The sequence below is a fragment of the Fringilla coelebs genome (genome assembly GCF_963513975.1).
Source record: "Fringilla coelebs genome assembly, chromosome: 2".
In the NCBI taxonomy this organism is placed as follows: Eukaryota; Metazoa; Chordata; class Aves; order Passeriformes; family Fringillidae; genus Fringilla; species Fringilla coelebs.
The window spans coordinates 48,186,394-48,206,234 of NC_140029.1; the positions used below are offsets into that span (position 1 = coordinate 48,186,394).

Genomic DNA, 19,841 nt, shown 5'->3' on the forward strand with positions numbered 1-19,841 from the left:
TTGTAATTAAATTAATTATTATATCTGAAACCTTAAGGGTTTTAACTGCAATTTATTTTAATTAGACAATTTTTTTGTTACCAGAAACGTATGACACAGATGGCTATAATCCAGAAGCTCCAAGTATAACAAATACTTCAAGACCTATGTATAGACATAGAGTACATGCCCAAAGACCAAATTTGATAGGACTCACATCAGGTGATATGGATCTACCACCCAGAGGTATGCTCTCAAAGCTATACTTAGTTTAGCTGATTTTCTTGCATTAATGCAGGTTGAGGAACTTTGCAGAGAATACTGGAAAATACAGCATTTTCCTAAAATCTTCTGGAATTAAGAGATTTTTAGTTGAATAGGGAACTATGTCTGTAATTGCTTTGTGTGTGCATTTTTGCAGGTAAAATGAAATCTCTCACTAGAGTATTGCACAGTTTACCTTTAGCTGTACTAACTGGTCACTTTGTATATCTTTTGTACAGAAAAATGTTAATGTTTCTATAGTTGAATCTCAGGATGATTTTTGCTATTAGAGGAGGGAGTAATTTTTATCTGGTAGCATTTTTATGCATGAATAATCTTAACCTCACAGTTCCTGTGGTCCTGAGAAGAAGCAGCAGCACACAAAATAAGAATGGAAAAGGGATAAAACCATTTTTAATGTGGTTTTTATTTGCATTTGTATGTATTTCTATTTAATCTTACTATGTTTCTGTTGGTGTATTTTCAGTGAGGAGTCCCCCAGTGTGATTCCTGTTCTTCAGCAAAAGTGACTCCTTTCCCAGTCCATCCATAAATCTTGCTCCTAGGTGTTATTGCCCTGGAGTACTATGCATTTCCTATCATGACCATTTTTGTGTGTGCCATCTAATAGTAGAATGGAGGTGTTAGCTGGAGTGGTGTGAGCCTCAGAGTATTGCATGGGACATTGTGAATCATTGTGAATCAGAGCACAGTCATCTCGAGGCAGATGCCTTCTGTCACACCTCTTTTGTTTTCTGTATGTGTGATGTTACAATGACAAAATGAGTGCTATTAGCTATTTTGATCTGTCACAACATCAGTTGATAGTTAAGTCTGTGACCAAGGTTTGATTCAGTCAGAACAAGAATCATAGTAATTTCAAAATAAACAATTGTGCTTTTCAGTGCAAATTCAGTGTGAGCAGAATATTTTTTTACAAACAAATGCACAGAAAATAAATTATAAAAAAGTAAAATCTTCTCATCTATTTACAGAAAAACCTCCTAATAAAAGTAGTATGAGAATAGTGGTAGATGCTGAATCCAGGAAAAGAACAATTGGTGCAGGGGATGGTGGAGTTCCTACAAAGAAGACTTGGTTTGACAAGTGAGTGACTGTTAACAGTGTTGGCTTAAGAGATGAAATTTCATTAACTGCTTTACTGTAATCTGAAACATATGTATATATAAAAAAATTGCAAGCAAGTGAAACTGTGAGTACATTGATGGTACTAAAGTAAGTCATACTATAGTGTGAGATGTATTTATTTGACTGTCTTCTATCAAAGGTAGGATACAGATAGATGAAGTTGTTTTGGATGATACGAAGATCTGTTCCTTGAAAGTTGGCATGATATAAGAAGCAGGGTGATGGTTGTTCGAGATGACTGATTTTAGTTGTGAAATGTGAATTTTATCACTGCTATTTTGTTTTGAGTTGCCAGGTATGTTACTGAGAAAAAACCAGAGGGTGCAAGGTTGGAAGGGATTTTAAGAGATTGCTGGGACTGAGGAAAGCCTTGAAATAGTAGTTATATAGCTAATAAACAGTTTTTGGAAAGAAGCAATGTAAAAGTCAGGAATTACACTGACATGAGCAAATAGATATGAATTATTTCACAGATTTATGTGCTGAGGTATGCTGAGAGTATCAGTGGGGAAGATAGCAATTGAATGGGTGTGTGCCCTGTACTCTCCTTCACTCTTCTAAAATTGTATTATTTTTTAAGTCTGCAGATCTTTGTGTCTCGTACACATGCTTCTGTGTAAGCAAATACAATTTAACATTGTGTTTTCTAGTTTGCTATGGATTTCTGGCTTGATTTTTTATTTGTTGCAGGCAAAATTTTAACAGAACAAGTAGTCCAGGTTTCCAGAAGAAAGTGCAGTTTGGAAATGAAAATACAAAACTTGAATTGAGAAAAGTTCCTCCAGAACTTAACAACATCAGCAAACTTAATGAGCACTTCAGTAAGTTTGGAAACTTAGTCAACTTGCAGGTAAGAGTCAACAAAGAGAAAGCAGTATGCTTTGATGTAAAGGCAGTGGTAGTTGCTAAAAGAAGAATGCCATTTTTTTCCCTGGTTCCCTGAAATTCTTTATTATTTTCCTAACTTTCTTAAACAAGATCTCATTGTTTTTAATGATATTGCCATCGAAGAAGCAGAAATTAAATGTTCTAGTCATCCTTTAGATTTTGAACAAATGTGTTCCTCAGAGATAAGGCTTTTAAGAGACATTGTTTAAAACATTGAAAATTGATTGCACGTGGATTTTTCTGGCCCATTTAATCAAGTTTGGATATGCTCTCATAAACGCTCGGTATATTCAGAGATAAATTGTAAATACGGAAAACCTGCATTTCTCATCCAGAAAGCAGTCCCTGTGACATAATTGCTTTCCATGGTAATGACTGTTTGTCCCTTAAAATTACTTTGTGATTTATTGGAATCACCCAATAAGCAATTAAAGAGAGAGGAAAGCAGTGAAAGAATTAGGGCCGACTTAGGCTGATGTTGCATATTGCAGGCTGCACGTGTAATGTCAGTATTTCATACCCAGTCTCTAAGCTACTCAGTGTGACCTTTCACCGTGCTTCGTTATCAACAAGTTTCAGGTGCTACCATGCATTTTGCTAAACCCTTCCTTGTTTGCACTGAGGGCTGGAATGAAGAAGTGCAGCAATATTTTTGTACATACTGATACAGTACAGAATAAACACTCTGTGCCTGTCTGAACACTGGAGGGATTTTAAATCTCTCTTAATTGTTATTAAATATTTCTTAAGCGTTTCTGTAGTTTACCTAAGAATATGGGTGTATTAGCAGGCAATATTTTTCATTAAGGCAAGTAAAACATGGACGTGTATGGAGAGACAGATATGTGTATGGAGATTGCAAGCTATGCTCTTCTTGCAAAGAATATATATAGTCTTGGCTTTTGAAACTAAAATGATGTCTTAATGCTCAAAGGAGGGAAATCAAAATGAACTTTGCTGTCTAGCTCTAATATTAGATAACATTTGCTCTCTAACCCCTGCATTTTTTGTAGTAATTTTCTTTACTTGCTGATTCTTCCTTTTGTCTTTCAAACAACTGCTCATATTTGCAAACAGAAATACTGGTTGACTGGGGGTTTTGCTTTACTTGGTTAGTTTGAGGTTTTTTAAACTACTCTTTAATTTGTTAGCGTAAACTCAAGGTTGATTTTGACACCAGGCCTTTCAAATGGGCTCATGAATGGGAAGTATTTATCTAATGACACGTATGGGGTTTGGTGTAAATTGTAAGCTTCTAAGTCTAAAAGCTAATGATTTAATGATAATTTAGACACAAATGAGAATCCTCTGTGTGGTAACTTCTGTTCTTCTGTTTTAAATCTTAGGTTGCATATCAGGGTGATCCAGAAGGTGCCCTTATTCAGTTTGCCACCCATGAGGAAGCAAAGAAAGCTATATCAAGTACAGAAGCAGTATTAAATAATCGTTTTATTAAAGTTTATTGGCATCGAGAAGGCAGCGCACCACAAATCCAGACTACCACACAGAAGGTAGAGGATCTAAGTCTGTTTTAGCATATTATGTAAAAAACAATCTTCAAAACACTTTTAAGAGACTGTTAATATCAAGTAAACTAAGTCCCTTTGAAATAATGACTACTTCATGTAATTAATTTCCAAAAGTCACTCTTCAGTTGTAAATTCTTTGACCTGATATACAATGTTCAGCAGTTGATTAGCAAGGTGAGACCAAAGGTATTTAAGGAAAGCCCTTCTGTGACTTTTTGTGTATTCCACTCTGTTACCATGTCAAGCAAGGTTTGATGAAGCTCTCTTCTGAATAACATCTATTTTGCTTTAATTGACATAGGCTTTTTTATTTATTTTGGTGAGCAGCAGAGTTATATTTCTTTTCGTGAAAGATGATCTCCATTTTCTTCCATGAAGTTCTGGTCTTTCCCTTTCCCTTTTCCCTTCCCTTCTGGTTGGGCATGCGTATTGTTGTACAAAGTAACAGAAGAATTTGGTTTACACATAGGTGCCTCTGTGTATACACGTGTAGATCTAAGAACTTGCAAACAATAGTGGAAAAGAACTGCATTAGAGTCTAATTTTCTAGGAAGGGATCAGGGATGTTTTTAAGTAGAGAGGTAGTAGCTGATCTCTATGATAGCCAGGGATAGAATGGGAATGGATTGGAGGTATTTCACAAGAGGTCCAGAGTGGGCATGAAGCATTTCTTTGCTGAGAGAGTGGTCAGACAATGAAACTGGTTTTCTAGAGAGGTGGCTGATGGCCCCAGGCCTGTCACTCTTTTTAAGAGGTATTTGGACAGTATCCTTAACAATGTGCTTCAACTTTTGGTCAACCCTGAAGTGACCAGACAGTTGGACTAGATGATTGTTACAACTGAAATACTCTGATCTACATTTTTTTAATTGAAATACAGAGGCACATTTGGAAGTTGTCATGTTTGTAGCAGCATTGGCAGCATTAAAAAAAATACAACAGCAATTACTGCTGTGAAGGGTAGATTTGTAACTTGTGTGAAGCCAAATCAGACTTGTCAGCAGTACAGCAGTGGCTGTACTCAAGCAGAAGAGAGGAATCTTGGGTTTGCCATGGCTCTCTGGGTTATTGAGTTGAGCCTTCTCAGCGGCTGGTGTAGCAAGTCCTTCAAAATGTCTGTGTATCCTGCTCTATTGGATTTGCCATCAGTGTGGAACAGCACATTCTGCACTTCAGAAATACAAAACAGGCTGTGTAGAAGAAATGGTCACTTAATGATATATGCTGATTTGTGAATGACTTTAGTTAGGGGATTCTTTCAATTGCTGCTCTGAGTTGAGAATCCCTACTTTCTCTTTGATGGTGTGTGTCATCATCATTTAGAATTAGTGACCTGATTTTCTATGGCAATCCTGCTGTACAGCATTTTAACAGTTTTCTTTCTCTCCTTCTTTGTAAGAAATGCCCTGATTTTTCTATCTTCAAAAATTCGGTTTTAATAGCATCTATCTCACTGTCTTCCCTGTTATTATCCTTTAGATTTTATCAATATCCTTAATGCTTTGTCTAAAGTAGTGCTGCTCAAAATGGGTATTTCTTTTCTAAGCTTGATTTTCATCTCATCCAGAAGAGGGCAGTGGAGTACATCATTTGCATTCCTCTTACTCAAACGATAGCTTGGACTGTGCTTACAGCTTATTTGCTGATTATGCTATTCAGAGTATTATTGGAGTATTAACCCTATATTTCCAAACAAGCATTCGATCTGTTTAGTTCTTATTTGTAGTAGTCCCATAATTTGTTGTGGTGTTAACAGCTTCCAATCACACCACCTTTAGCAAGTTAACTTGGTTGGTTTGAGAATGAATTCCCCTTAGTCCTGGGGGCAGTATTAGATGTTTCTACCTCACCAAGAACAGCCATTCAGCATATGTCAGCAGACTGCATTTTGAAATCTGTTACAAGCAACAGAAGGCACACAGTAACAAGAAAACCTTTTAACAGGAAATTAAAATTTCAATGCTTCTATATTCTTCTTCTTCCCCAAGATATAGAACTTAAATTGTTGAGTCAGTAAACAGATATTTTTTTGTTCAGAAGTCTTTCAGGAGCATGAATATTTACTTCTCTTTTCATTGAAATTAATATTTCGTATCATATCTATGAGTAATATGGAAACTTTATACCTCTTCATATACTATAAATACTTGTATTTTTCAAGATTTTTGTTATGTTATTTAATGATGGATTAGTTAATTTCACCTGTGTTTGTAATGGCATCCAACCAGATTTTGTTTATCAGGCACCAAGACAGGCTTTTGAATTTTCTTCAGTGTAAAGTCAGTTGACTTTTAAATTGTCCTGTCAGTAGTATCTGGTCCAGCACAATTGCTTAACCATTGCTATTTTATCAGCAGGATTACTTTGGAAATTTTTTGCTGTAGAATTTCCAGAGAGGTGGAAGTACTTAGGTAAAGATGGGGGGATTCAGCTATAATAAATCACCAAATAAAAGGCTTCTGCTAAGAAGTAGAAAATAATATGCGCTCCACATCTGAGGCAGATAAAACAGGAAGCTCTGGGCCTAAAAGGCAGCACAAAGAGATTTAGGTTAAATATTAAAAAAACATTTTCTAATGCCAAAGCATGCTGAAGCACTTTTGCCTAGAGAGGTGACAGGACCTGTTTCATCTGAAATTTGTAAGAACGAGGCAGATGGATACTGTCAGTAATGGCATAACTGACTTTACCCTACAGTGGAGAGAAATGGATTAGGTGACCTTCTGAGAGCTATAAATATGACAGTAAGCTTGCTTGGAAGCATATTTTTTGATCTTAACTGTTGAATGTTTTTGTTCAAGGAAAAAAAAGGTGTTAGCTGTCTGGATATATCCATTGCAGATTCAAAGATTATCTACTATCTTTTCTTTTTCTTCAGTCCCATGACTGCATGTTTCTATAAACTTTCTTTTCTATTTTGTCCAAGTTAAACATTTAGGAGATGAAAAGTGTGATGTGTCACTGTAAAAAGTGAGAGTCTTTATGATACAAGTTTATATTCTGTCTTTTCATAACTAAACAGTTGATGGTGAAAGAGTTGTGAGAGGAATCAGAAAACCTCTTTATTACATTTTATTTTGTTCTAATAGGTAGAATTAAAGTTAGGCCGAGTAAATGTAATTAATAGAAATAAATCAGTTGTTTGGTCACTTCTGTAAGTTGTAAGTGCAGAATGAATGTTCTTGCCACTTGTGCTACACAAATACTCAGTATAACATAATAAATTTCGTGAAGTGCTTGTTTATCCCATCAGGTGAATGACAGAAGGGAAGAAGTGTAAACATAAATTCCATTGTAATTTCATTGTATACTAACTGAATGACACACTAGCAGCCTTCTGTTGTTAATCTTGTGCTGTGCCTTTTGGGGGCTGGGGTGGTGTTGCAGGTGATCCAGCCCTTAGTGCAGCAGCCCACTTTGCCTGTAGTGAAGCAGTCGGTGAAGGAGCGGCTTGGCCCGGTACCTGCGAGTAATATTGAACCTGCAGAAGCACAGGGTGCCAACACAGAAGTCGCTCAGGTTTGTGTCATAGTGAGGAATTCAGTTGCCTGTTCTTTCTGAAATACGTTCTGTAGTGTATGAATGTACCAGTTACTTCTATGGTGCAAGTGCACATTTACTACTTCAGAGTGCTGCTGCTTACATTGTTAGTGGTGTTTTCCTGTTAAGGTTTTCCTCAACGCAGTGATATTTGGCTTTTTTACCTGAGCCTGGTGCTTAATTTTTTTAGTATTATAGCTTTTTTCATAGTTTAAAAAGAAAAACTGAAAGGCTTTCAGACTGTTTCAAGATCTTTGTGTTAGATTGCTGGTGTCAGATTTCAAAATAAAGTGAGTCTCTATCCAAAGAACTAAAAGCTAATTTTTTTTCTTTGTATATGTATTTTATCTGTTAAACACCTAAAATCATTAGAGAATGAAGCTCTGTATCTAGGAGAATTTGTAGAATTTGTTTCTTTCCCCTAATAAAAGGAAGAATGTAACCACAGTACCAGTGTGAATAATGACAGAATCTGGTGTGTTACTCCCATTAGAAATAGTCTTTAATGTTTTATTATATTTGCAACATTTCCTTATTAGCATTATGCTGCTGCTTTGGTTTTACCTCTGTAAAGGAAGTCCAGCACAAATCAGAACACATTTGTAATTTAAATTCAAACAACTTTCTGCATGTGATGCAGATGTAATCTGCAAATAGCAGATTATAGAACACAAGATCTGTAGTGTATTTAAAAGGGCCTGGCAGATAATCCTCTGCCAGCTAGCATGTCTGGAACTTCTTGCAAAAAATATGTAGGATAATCTTTGATTCCAAATTTGGCTTCGTATTTGTCTTACCCAATTATAGATGTATATTAACTGAAAAATCAAATATCTAAAATTAATTTTATCAATTGTTTGAATATTTTTCTTTTAAGGTTGCTTAAAAGTCTATGATTTTATTAAATATTTTTTCTAAATTGCTAGTGCTTGTAGTGTACATTTGAACTGTAATTATGCTTTGTTTTCTTAGAATGTGACTAAATTATCTGTGAAGGATAGACTGGGTTTTGTGTCAAAGCCAGTTACTCCAACAACTGAAAAGGTAAGAAAATGTCTCATATTCTCTCATATTTATTTTCAGTAGAATTAATTTTTTTTTCAAACCCCTTGTGTCAATATTGTTTCATAACTATGAATTAAACAATTTGTGAAGGATTAGTATTAGGAAGTATAATAAGTCAAAACTCAGCAGATGGCTAAATTATTATAAGGACAAAAGCTGCTATTTTGTGGATTTTTTTTAATCTATCAGTTTCCTTTTATTCAGTCATACAAAAAACTGGATATGTTCCATAATCCTGACTTGTTCAGAGGTATGCAAAAATAAATTTTAAAAATAAATAAATTTTAACATTACATATGACACTGTAGAACACAGTTCTATAAAATGTTTCTGGTCTTCTGTGCCCCTTAAAAGATGATGCTGCAAACATTTACCATTTTATTTGGTTTTACAATTTGCAGTACTTGTGAAAAGATAAAGGTGGAAATTAATCAGTATAGAAAGGACAAAGGTAAGGGGGGAAAGGTGCGTCTGAATTGTGGTTATGAGCTATGTATTTTGGCCAGTGTTTCCAATTTTCAAAATACAAAGTAGTTGATGTGTTTACTGTAGTAGCAAAGTTTGTAATGCACGTTTCCAGATCTATTTGGCACTTCAGGGGATAGGCTTCCCCAATGTTTTTAACATTTGTTTGAGAAAACTTGTAGTAGAAACACAGAAAGTTTTACCTCCTAACAGAATTCCTCTGTCTAGGTATATATCTTTTCTATTGGGAGTTAGCTTGACCTGAAATAAATGAAGCATCCACTATAATTCCCCACACACATCCCCTCCCACCCCTTTTCAGTATAGCAGTTGATGGATTAAGTGGCATCGAACAGGTAAAATTCGCTCCAGATATACTTAACATAGAAAGGCAACAATACTTGAAGTTGATAATATTAGTTGTCATATTAGAGAATGTGTCTTTGATTAATTTCAAGCCGAGCAGTCCTCCTAACTGCATTGATCAAGGCTTCTTGCCTGTATTTTGTTGTTAGTTTGATTAGTTCCACTCCTCTGCTACTCTAAATTAGTTGCAGATAAATACCTTACTGTGTATTCCTGATCTACATTTTACATAGGTAATACGGGCTTACTTTAGAAATAGGAAGTCAGCTTCATCTTGCAGCTTGAATGGAAATACTTTTCCTCACTGTGTAAGAGTTGAGTTATCCTGAAACACTTTTCTACAAAGAGTAAATATTATGCTAGAATGTTTTTCTGTTCTGTTGTCTTATAGTACAGGTGTGATTTTGCTGAGCGGCTGTTCGCTGGATGTGAAACAGCAGTTTCCTTTGACATTTTTAGTAGGATTCTAGAACCTGATTTTACTTATTTTTACCTACTATTACCTCTTTACAAAGAAATATCTTGCTTAGTTTGCAGTCATTGTATTCTATAACCATTAGAAATAAAATGATTGACATCTGTCAAAAAATAGAGGTGTCATGTCCTAGATGGTTTTTTTGCGCCTGATGGAGTGCCCAGTTTGACAAAAACTTTGCAATGAAAAAAGAGGTAGCTATTCTTCCCAAAGAGTGGGAGGAAAAGGTGCTAAAACAGTCATTGTGAGACTCTGTAGGATCTCTATAGGGACTTACAGTTTGTGGACTTGTGAAGAGATGCACGCTATTCACACTATTGCTTCTCTTGAATAGTATTAAGGGATTTAGAAGACCTTAGTGTTGCTTTTGACTTGTCTGTCTTGGTGATGTGGCTTCTCTCCTTACATCTTCTACATAAAAGAGATGAGGAGATGAGGAGATGTGGTTCACTCTGCCCTGAAGACAGTTCAGGCTGAGAGGAATGTGTCAATATTTTTGTCTTTGCTTGATCCTCTGTTTGTTTGTCTTGTAGCCTGTCCTAAAGCTACTTTGTAATAGAAACTGTATGATTCAGATATGCATACTTAAATATTCTTTAATAGATTTATCAAAAAAAATCCTTCATCTTTGTAATGGCCTGCTTAGAGAATTTTTTACCACCTTCTATAGTATCTCATAACGTGTGTTGGTTTCTTTTTGCTGTTGTTTTCTATGCACTCCGTACTCTTGAAAACACTTCACTCTGGGAAGAAATAGTATAATATCACACTGAAGTGCAAAGGGTTTATATGAACTGTTCCTGTTGTAAATTCTTCAAAGCTCTTGGTCTTTTCTTCCTTTCTATTTCTTGTCTGTCTCTTTTTTTACCCCCTTCCTGTTGGTGGGCATTTTGCTGTTGGAGTGCATGGTGACTAATAGAATCTGCATGCATCTTTTAATTTTCCACATAGATAGAAAGTATTTTTAAACTCCTGGAAATCATACCAATTACATAAATTCTTCTGTTTGCTAACAAGGTGGACAAGATGATACCTGTATTATCTCTAGGACTTAGCTGTGTATTTTTCAATATTAGCATACCAAAAAAACTCTTTCAGGAACAGGCTCAGAAAACAGTTCAAATCTTCAGATATTGTGAAGAAGTGCATAGTATGTTTTAGGGAGATTGCAAAACAGTCTTCGGTGTTCTCAGTAAGTCATGGAGAAATTTCATACCTCATTACAAATGTAGGAAAGAGAACAGAGAGACATAGGAGTCTCTTCCTGTGCTGTATAATGTTGAAGACTTCCTTGTTCTTGAGTTACTTCTTGCTGATTGTGCAAGCTTTACTTTGCACCAACTGCATATGAAAAGAAACTGTTGTCTCTACGTTGGACCTTAGTCTCTAAAATTATGTAGAACTTTTGCTTGGAAAATTCATGCAGCCATGAAATACTGTATTTTAGACTTCAGAACACAAAAGCAACAGTTACTCTTGCAAAAATATCAATCTTCTGTTTCCATAGTTATGCTCAAATACATAAATATTTATGTATTTGAAACTTGGAAGTGCATACGAAATCTCAGTGGAGAGGATTTATAAGCTGATGTTGATAGCTTACATATCTGATGTAGTGCTGCCTCTTCAGAAATTGTTTTAATTTCAACAACTCCAAATATAATTGCTACACCAAATTTTTAGATTCCATATCAGCAAAGGAGACAAAAGAAAAGACACATATATTTTTAAGCACTCATGCGGGTTTTTTAAAAAATTGAAATTCACTGGCAAAAAAATAAAATGATTTCCTCCTATAGGTTTTATCTACTTCTACTGGCTTGACAAAAACTGTGTACAACCCTGCTGCTTTGAAGGCAGCACAGAAATCTTTGCCTGTTGTTTCCACTTCCGTGCTAGACTCTAATGAAGCACAGAAGAAAAAACAGGTAAATTAAATATGCTTCTTTTTAAAATGGACCTAGGTTGGGAACTTGTGACCTAGAGATAGAGCACTATGTATATTCATCTCAAGAACATAGATGAAACTTGTTGCAAGATTAAATTCAGTATAATGTTTTTTTTTCCCCCACATATTACAAGAAAATTCAGCATTGTTTTGTTATTTTTCAGTGTATGTTCAGGCAGTGTAAGCAGGTTTAAAACTGTAGAAATTCAAAATGTGAAACACTTTTTCCTGGAATCAGAATCTGCACGTTGAGGTATGAATTGTCTGTTGTGAGTGAAAGGGAGTATAGTATAGTCACTGTTCTTCTCTCTTAACCTATTCTGGAACTGGCCTCTATTCTCAGTGTATTTTGTACGTGTGACCAAAATGGTTTCTCCAAGAAAACTGAGAATTTTATGACTCTGCATCATTTTGTTGATTCTAAGCTATAGTTCTTCTGCACCCACTTTTATTTTTACCTAGTGCTAGTCTTTCTCTTTTTTATATATGTTAGAAAGGAAATGCAATAAAAACGTGGACTTAATAGGTCACTCAGTTATAGTTTAGCTTGCTTAGAATTTTCAGGAGAGCACAGCAAAGCTCCTTCTTCAGGTTTATTCTGATCATTTAGAGAAAGTAAATACAGGACATTGTTTGCCTTACTGTTTTTTGACCACAAATTATGAATACAATACTAAGGTTACCTCCAAATGCAAGTGTTGAAATCAGTGTAATTGTTGAAGATTTTGGTCCAAGTACTGCTAAATTTCTGTAATTTATGTCTAATGTAATTTGAACTAGCAGTTTGTAGCTGCACGTGAATTTTTCCAATGGTTTTATAGAAAGCAGTTCTGATTTTGAGATTTCATTTTGTGTTTATCCCCTAACACATGTGTTTAGAATTAGAGCCTTTACCTTTCAAGTTAAGTTGCTAAATGCCTGTAAAATGGCAAAAAACTTGTAATAAAATTGTTGACTCATCATAACAGTTGTGGAGGTTTTTTTGAGAGAAGACACTGAAGTTGTGCCTAAGCGATTGAGTCCCTTTCCATGTGGTCTTGTGCTCCTTCCTGCCTTCCGAGATTTCTGTTACAATATACTAGTACTTGTGGAAAAACATTATTTTGTGGGACTGACTCCCTTCTTTTCCTCCTGTCTCCCTAGCTTTTTTTCAAATTCATCCCATTATCTTACCTTCCCTTTCCCTTCAGAAAAATGATTGCACACTGTATTGAAAAACTAACATTTCATGCAGTAGAATTTGTCAGTATTTGGGAAGACATACAGAAACTTGAATACTATTAATTTTTCTATGGCTGCTGTGGATATACAATCTTGGTATAAGATATTCCACTTGAAATTGATCCCAGTTGATCATCTTCTGCCTCTCCTCTACTACTCCATTAAATATGTCGATATCAAAGCTCTTAAGGGTTTTCTACTGTCTAAGACTTCTGTATTTGAGAACAAGAAGCAACCGCTTTCTTACAAGCACCATTAGTAGGCTCTGAGCACAGCAGGGGTGGCATCTCATCCTGCTTCTCATTCGGAGTGCAGTAGTGTCACTTACTGATCAGTTTCAGTTCATTTTGATTTGCCCATTGCCTGGTCAAGGTTCTGTTGTTGGCAGATGGAGTAGCTGTACTGTTGGTTCCCACTTAGAGAGCTCATGCACAAAAGAGGTGCTTTTCTTTGGGTGATGCTTCAAAAAAGTTTTCTTTTTACTTGTAAAAGTTCTGGAGACTGTTTCTAATTGATGGGCTTGATTTACAGTTGCTTTCAAAATAATTGTGCTCACACATTTAAAACTTGCATGCTGTACCTCTTGAGGTAGCATAATATGTTGCCTTTCAGCTTTCAGTGGAGTTGTGTAAAGTGTTACTTTATATGTGAGCAATAATAAAGTCTTCCCAGCACAGATCTAAGTAAAAAAAGATAATTCGATCTTTCTTTAATTTGGTGATGCATTATATTCTAAAACATAGTTGGAAATATCAATATCTTGCATTTCCTGACACTAATTCTTACCCTGTTACTGTAAGTTACTACTGTGTAGTTGTCAGGGATAGTGTATTATTCTGACATTAATGCTTCAAAGTCTAGAAACTTTCTGTAATCTTTTTATGCTTCTAGGAAGCACTGCGACTTCAACAAGATGTGAGGAAAAAGAAGCAAGAAATCTTGGAGAAGCACATTGAAACACAGAAGGTAAAATACTGGTATTAAAGACAGTCACCAATTCAGTTACAAAATCTCAGTTCAGTTTAAAATATTTCAGAATTTGTAAGAATGAACAAAAAAAAAGTCTATAAAATAAGTGTTCTCTTAGAATGGCATTATCATATTATTTCAAGTTTATAGTTTAGATCTAACTTGTCCTGTTAGTTCACTTAAATAAAACCCTACAATCTCATGCAATTTATGTCAAATTTAATTGATATTGCCTAATTTGGGAGCAGCTTGCATATGCTGGGGAGAGGGGAAAGCCTGAGTTCTGTTCAACAAGAGCAGGAGAGAATGATGTAGAAAATGATGCATGACTGCACTAGGCTTAGGAAGAGAAAAAAACCAAAGTGTCATTTAAGTTGAATAAAATTTTGAAATAATTCAAGTGTGTTAAGCAAATCTGTCCAAGTGAATTGGAAATATCAGATGTTTATTTGGAAACTAATCAGAGATTCATTCAAAGATTTTCATTTATACAACCTGTTGAAAGTACTATATGTTGATTTGTAGGTCAGAGCAAAAGAAAGGCAGTATTTGTTTTTTCCATAAGTTACAATGACCACTGGAAAACAAGTCTGTATTAGTGGTTGCTGAGTAATAAGACTTTTCTTTTTCTTAACTGGACAGATGCTGATTTCAAAGTTGGAGAAGAATAAAGCCATGAAGTCAGAAGACAAAGCAGAAATCATGAAAACACTGGAAATTTTGACTAATAGCATTACCAAGTTAAAGGATGAATTAAAAGGTGTATCACCAGGAGGAGGGACTTCTTTAAAAAGCATGAAAACTAAAACTCAGGTACTCAAATTTTGGTCAGCTTTTTAATAGATGAATTCACATGTTTGTTTCAGAAGAATAAAAATAAGTAGTCCCATTAGCAGTATTTAAAACCCAAACTGGTTTAGTTTTTAAGTCATCTTTGAAGTGAAGTGAGATTTATTTTGCCTTCTTATCAAAGGAGCATAGTTAGTTTTAAAACCATACTGTTGTATCTAAAAGTTGTATCTGCTGTTACACAGATACTGCATCATCGAGAAGATCAAAAAAAAACCAAATCAAAAATCTTATGATTCTTTCTTTTACTTTGTCCAGTGCTTTGTGTTTAGTCTATTCCTTTCATAAATTTTGAATAGAAATTATGAAAAGAGTATCTCTTATGCGAAAAGATTATAGTTAGGCAGCACAAATATCTTCTGGTCAGGCTTTATTCACAAAACAAACTGTACTGGTATGTAATTTCCTGTGTCTCTTTGAGTCACAGAAATTTTTTAATATAGTAATCTTTTAAGACTGAAGATTATACTTGTGATCTAGGTGCCCATATTTGGATTTTACCTGTGAGAAGTACTTTTCCTTTGGCTTTTTTTAGTTTCTCTCATCACCATAACATCTTGAATTTTTATTGTATGTATCTTTAGAAAAAATTCCATTAGCTTTGGCTTTGCTTGGTAGTCTAAAAGGCTGGACATCACAAAGCTCAGATGGAAGTTTTACTTCGCCATGAAGGCTCCTAAGCTTGTGCTTTGTTTATTTTTGGTGGTAGAAACCCAGTGTAATAGGCAGTATACCTGCAAAGTTACAGCTTTTTATTGAACAGTTGTTTCCTTAGTACAGAATGTGAACCATGGAACTACTAATTCACCATAACAATTTCTTAGATGCAGAAGGAGTTACTAGATACTGAACTGGATTTATACAAGAAGATGCAAGCTGGGGAGGAAGTCACTGAATTAAGACGAAAATATACAGAACTGCAGCTGGAAGTATGTTTGTGTCTTCTTTTGTAGCAATAAACTTTTATTCAAATATTTTCCTTTATGTTTATTAGCTTGCATATTGTATCATGAACTATTTTTATCCAGAGTGCACTATTAAGTTGCATGTAGATGGGGACATTTAGCAATAATGTTTTAAAAAAACACTTTCTCTACTGCAGTGGAATTGAGAAATAGTATTGTCTCTAATTGCAATTGCTCATCTGTTTAAATTCTGTAACTATGTAGATGACATGATATTTTATAGATTTGTGGGTATTACTGCTTTCTTGAGAATGTGGAGTGGTTTTAAATTGTTGCCTGAAGGTCGTTTTGTGTTTGACCCAGAAAAGTTAGGAAATACTGCCTAATCTTTTGTTCCTAAGTGTTGGCATCCTTTTAATGAGATTAATCAAAAAGCCCGAGATGCCAAAAGTAATATTATTACAGTGTTGGTTTCAAGAGGAGAACTTAACAAAAGCAAATACAGTGTTTGAAGAAGTATTCAATGTGTAGAAACACAATTTTTTCTTCAAGTACTTTATTTGAAAAAAAATAGAGATGGCTGTACAAAAATTCTTCATATGTGTGTCTAATTTTGAGAAATTATGATTATTGTGAGTATTATTCTCTGTTACATTGCACTTTCTTGCAATATCTACTTGAATCACTTGATAATCTTATTTCTTTTTAAGCAGGGCTGCTGTGTCACTTAAATCGCTCTTGTCTTAATGAAGTTTGATCATGTCTTATGTGTTACTGCACACGAATACAGTGCACATGTGTGGCAAAGTTGCATTAAATCCTTACTTTAAAGCTAAGTCGTTATGCAGCTTTGGTAATTGTGAAAATAGTTTTGCTAATAAATCAAGCCAATTGAATAGAGATGATACGAAAGCTTATGTTAACAGTATATATTCTGATGGTGAGTAATACTGTGTAAGTGCACTGAAAGCTTGTTTAAATTCTGCATCTCATAAAACAAGTGAATTGAATGGCATATAAAATAGGAAAAGTAGGTGCGCATTTAAGATAAAGTTACGTCATAGCTGAGTGCACTAATCCTACTCCATCTCTAAGTCCGTTTGTATTTTGAGTTAGGTAAAAAAGAGCTCTTTCAGGACTGTAATATTTAAATTAAATTTCTGAAGCCTTTAGCAAATACCAACAAACATGGATGGAGAAAAACAGGGTCATCAGTAATGCACACTTACGTCTCAGGGAATAGCATGAAATATATCCCTTGCACAGATTATAAGAGGGAATGGGGTTTTTTTCCCTTGATGTTTGATTCTTCAATATTCTTAAAAATTCTTTTAAAAACTTTTATTTACACATTGTGCTTGTGATTTTGACTCCCACAATATTTAATGTGTTGTTTCTTTGACTCATAAACTGTTTTTCTGTTCCAGGTGACCCTGATCTTACTGAAAGAAAATCCAAATAGTTTACAGCTTTTTTTTTTGAGTCAGCATGCCCTGAATTACTCATTTAAACATTTTAAAATGCTTTACAAACCCCAAACAAAGAACAAAACTGAAAAAAACCAAATGCCTCAGGATTATGTTTATAAAAACCTAAAAGGCAAACTAGATACTATTATAAAATTATCTGAATAATTTAATGAATAAAGCCATAAGAAAATTATCTCCTCATGGATGGCATCACTGACATGGATTAAAGTAATGCCATCGCTGCTTGATTTTGTAAACACTGTAGGATTTATTAAAAGTGTGGTGATTTCATTTAATATTTGAGTCCTATGGTAGATCTATTTGGGTTCAAAAAGATGTGTTTTCTTGCTGTAAACATTGAAATTAGATACCTGAAAGGGGTTTTTCAAAGCTTAAAGTAACTTCTTGAATTTATTTTTTAAATGACTGTCCGTGTTATCAGCCTTTTGATTGTTCTTGAAGAGCTTGATATGCTAGTTCTTTAGAAGGGGTACACAGGTACTGTGGAAATGGAAATTTTTGAGTACTTAGAGACAAGTGTTCATTGAATACTTTGTCCTTAGAAGCCTTTGTTTTGCATCTCACAATTTTGTGGCCTAAAGCTCTTAAACTGCAATAATTCTGGTCAGAATAAAGGTCTTGCTTAAACTTCAGAGACAAACGGATAAAGAGACTAATTAAGTAGTTAGACACCATATCAAGAAATTTTTATAAAGAGATTTCAGTTATGCAGCAGTTGTTTTTTCCTATGAGGGGTTAATCTTCACAGATAAGGGCTCTTTTGATACTTGGTTCTTGTTTCCTATTTCCATCCTATTATTGGTCTGGTAATAATTTACCTTTATATTGTTAGCTTTTGAACATTTCTTAAATGTTCACCCTCTGTTATTTTAAGACCTGCTCTTTCTGGGGCTTTCTTGGGGATGTGTTCTTAGGAAACATCAGAATACGTGTTTTTTAATTCTATCTACATATACAGACTGTGAATTTTAACGTGTCGATATGTTATGTGTAAACATCCTAGGCTGCCAAGCGGGGGATTCTCTCTTCAGTTCGCGGTAGAGGGGTTCACGCGAGAGGCCGGGGCGCATCGCGCAGCAGAGGCAGAGGAATACGGGGCCGGGGCAGAGGCAGAGGAGTTCCTGTGCACGCGGTGGTGGATCATCGGCCCAGGGCACTGGAGATCTCCGCCTTCACTGAAAGTGACAGAGAAGATCTTCTGCCTCATTTTGCGGTATGTCACAATTGCACTCCTTTTTTTCCCCTTTGGATAGCATCCTTCCATTGAATGACTTGTTTTCTCCTGATTCAGTTCATCTGGAAATATTATCTAGGAATGAATCTTTAGCATGATATGCAGAGGAAGCATTAGGAAAAGATAAAACAGGAAAAATACACTATTGCTTCACCTAGTTATAACTGGAATCACATAGCATTTACAAGGCTTTTTTTTCTTACAAACGGCTTGTAATATTTATTTGCTCAGGACAAATGTAAAGTTTTTACATTTTTTTAGGTACAAAAAGATAAAATAACTGAAGGGATGGTGAGAGCAAAGATTGATTTATTGCCAAACTTTTTCAGTACCTAAAGTCAGTCTGTCTTTGTTGAAGTACCTTAACAAGTGCTCAATGGAAATTTTCTTAAAACATTTTCCATGCTTTTGCCCAACTTTCTGAATTTAAGAGTCAGAGTAAAAATTGTGTACATCTTGAAAAGGCATCCAGACATTTCTGTCTAATCATATACTTAAGCTTAAGAAGTCAGATATTTTTCTACTTTTTTTTCCTGTTTTCAGTCTAAAAAATTATAAATTGACATGCGTAATTTTTTAGCAAATTTTTCTTTGCAAATGTAATAGTGAAAAATCAACATAAATTTATGAAACCACTTATCCTCCAATTAAAAAAAAAGTACAATAAAAGCAAATTTGTTTATTTTGTGGAATGAATGCTAAGAATATCATGTGAATCTCCATCTGTGCAACCCTCCTCTTTATTTGTTTGGGGTTTTTTCCCCAACATTTAATTGCAGTTAAATTGCAGGTCTTCTCTGAAGGAAGTCAGGAGCCAGTTAGTCCACTAAATTCTACTCCAGTCAGTGTACTTAATATTTCCTGTCAGGCAGTCATGCAAGAAGCTTAAAAAAAAAAAATCAAACAAGGACCTGTCTCTCTTTGTACAGGAAACCTACTATCTTTAACAAGCCAAAATATTAATTTAAAACAACCTTAGTAGCATGAACAAATTCAGTTCCATTCACAGTGTTAGTAGGATAACTGAGAAAAAAAATTAATTACTCAATTTTGCAGATTGCAAGTTTGCTGTTTTAAACTTGCTTCAAATCCCATTGGAAATGCTCTGAGCTGTATTGCTGGTTTTGTGATGTGATACCACAACCCTCTGCCCATCAGCAGTGCAGTCCACTTGCACAGATGTGTTTTTTTTTGTTGGTCTTCGCACAGTGATGGCAGTATCAAAGGTAGCAGTACCATCATGACCATTACAGGAATAGCTAAGTCATGTTGTTAAGACGCTGAAATACAGTTAAGTTTTCAAACTTTTTCTGCAGCTCCTGTAGAAATATTTCTGTGGAAGAGTTTCATAATAGGCTAATGTAATCATTTCAAGATCCCTTCTTTCTAATAAGAATAGAAATATTGAAACAGAGCAGCTTATTTTGATAATAGTTTTACCTCATACCTATTGCAATTGGGAAATCCAGAGACAGGAGCAGTTTGATGGTTTAGAAATGCAAGTA

The 19,841-nt window shown here is 34.9% G+C and overlaps 1 protein-coding gene across 3 annotated transcripts in view; it reads left to right on the forward strand.

Annotated features, from left to right (window-relative positions):
* The window catches only part of RBM26 (RNA binding motif protein 26), a 47,309-nt gene that overhangs the window by 20,102 nt on the left and 7,366 nt on the right, over nt 1-19,841 (forward strand). For 2 of the 3 annotated variants that reach the window (XM_084226005.1, XM_084226006.1), the window contains exons 9-19: nt 85-225; nt 1,239-1,350; nt 2,083-2,242; nt 3,627-3,791; nt 7,197-7,328; nt 8,322-8,393; nt 11,520-11,648; nt 13,781-13,855; nt 14,501-14,671; nt 15,532-15,636; nt 18,106-18,315. In XM_084226005.1, coding sequence (XP_084082131.1) covers nt 85-225; nt 1,239-1,350; nt 2,083-2,242; nt 3,627-3,791; nt 7,197-7,328; nt 8,322-8,393; nt 11,520-11,648; nt 13,781-13,855; nt 14,501-14,671; nt 15,532-15,636; nt 18,106-18,315 — 1,472 coding nt within the window. The remainder of the gene's footprint in view (nt 1-84; nt 226-1,238; nt 1,351-2,082; nt 2,243-3,626; nt 3,792-7,196; nt 7,329-8,321; nt 8,394-11,519; nt 11,649-13,780; nt 13,856-14,500; nt 14,672-15,531; nt 15,637-18,105; nt 18,316-19,841) is intronic. The other variant, XM_084226007.1, reaches the window with a different exon arrangement.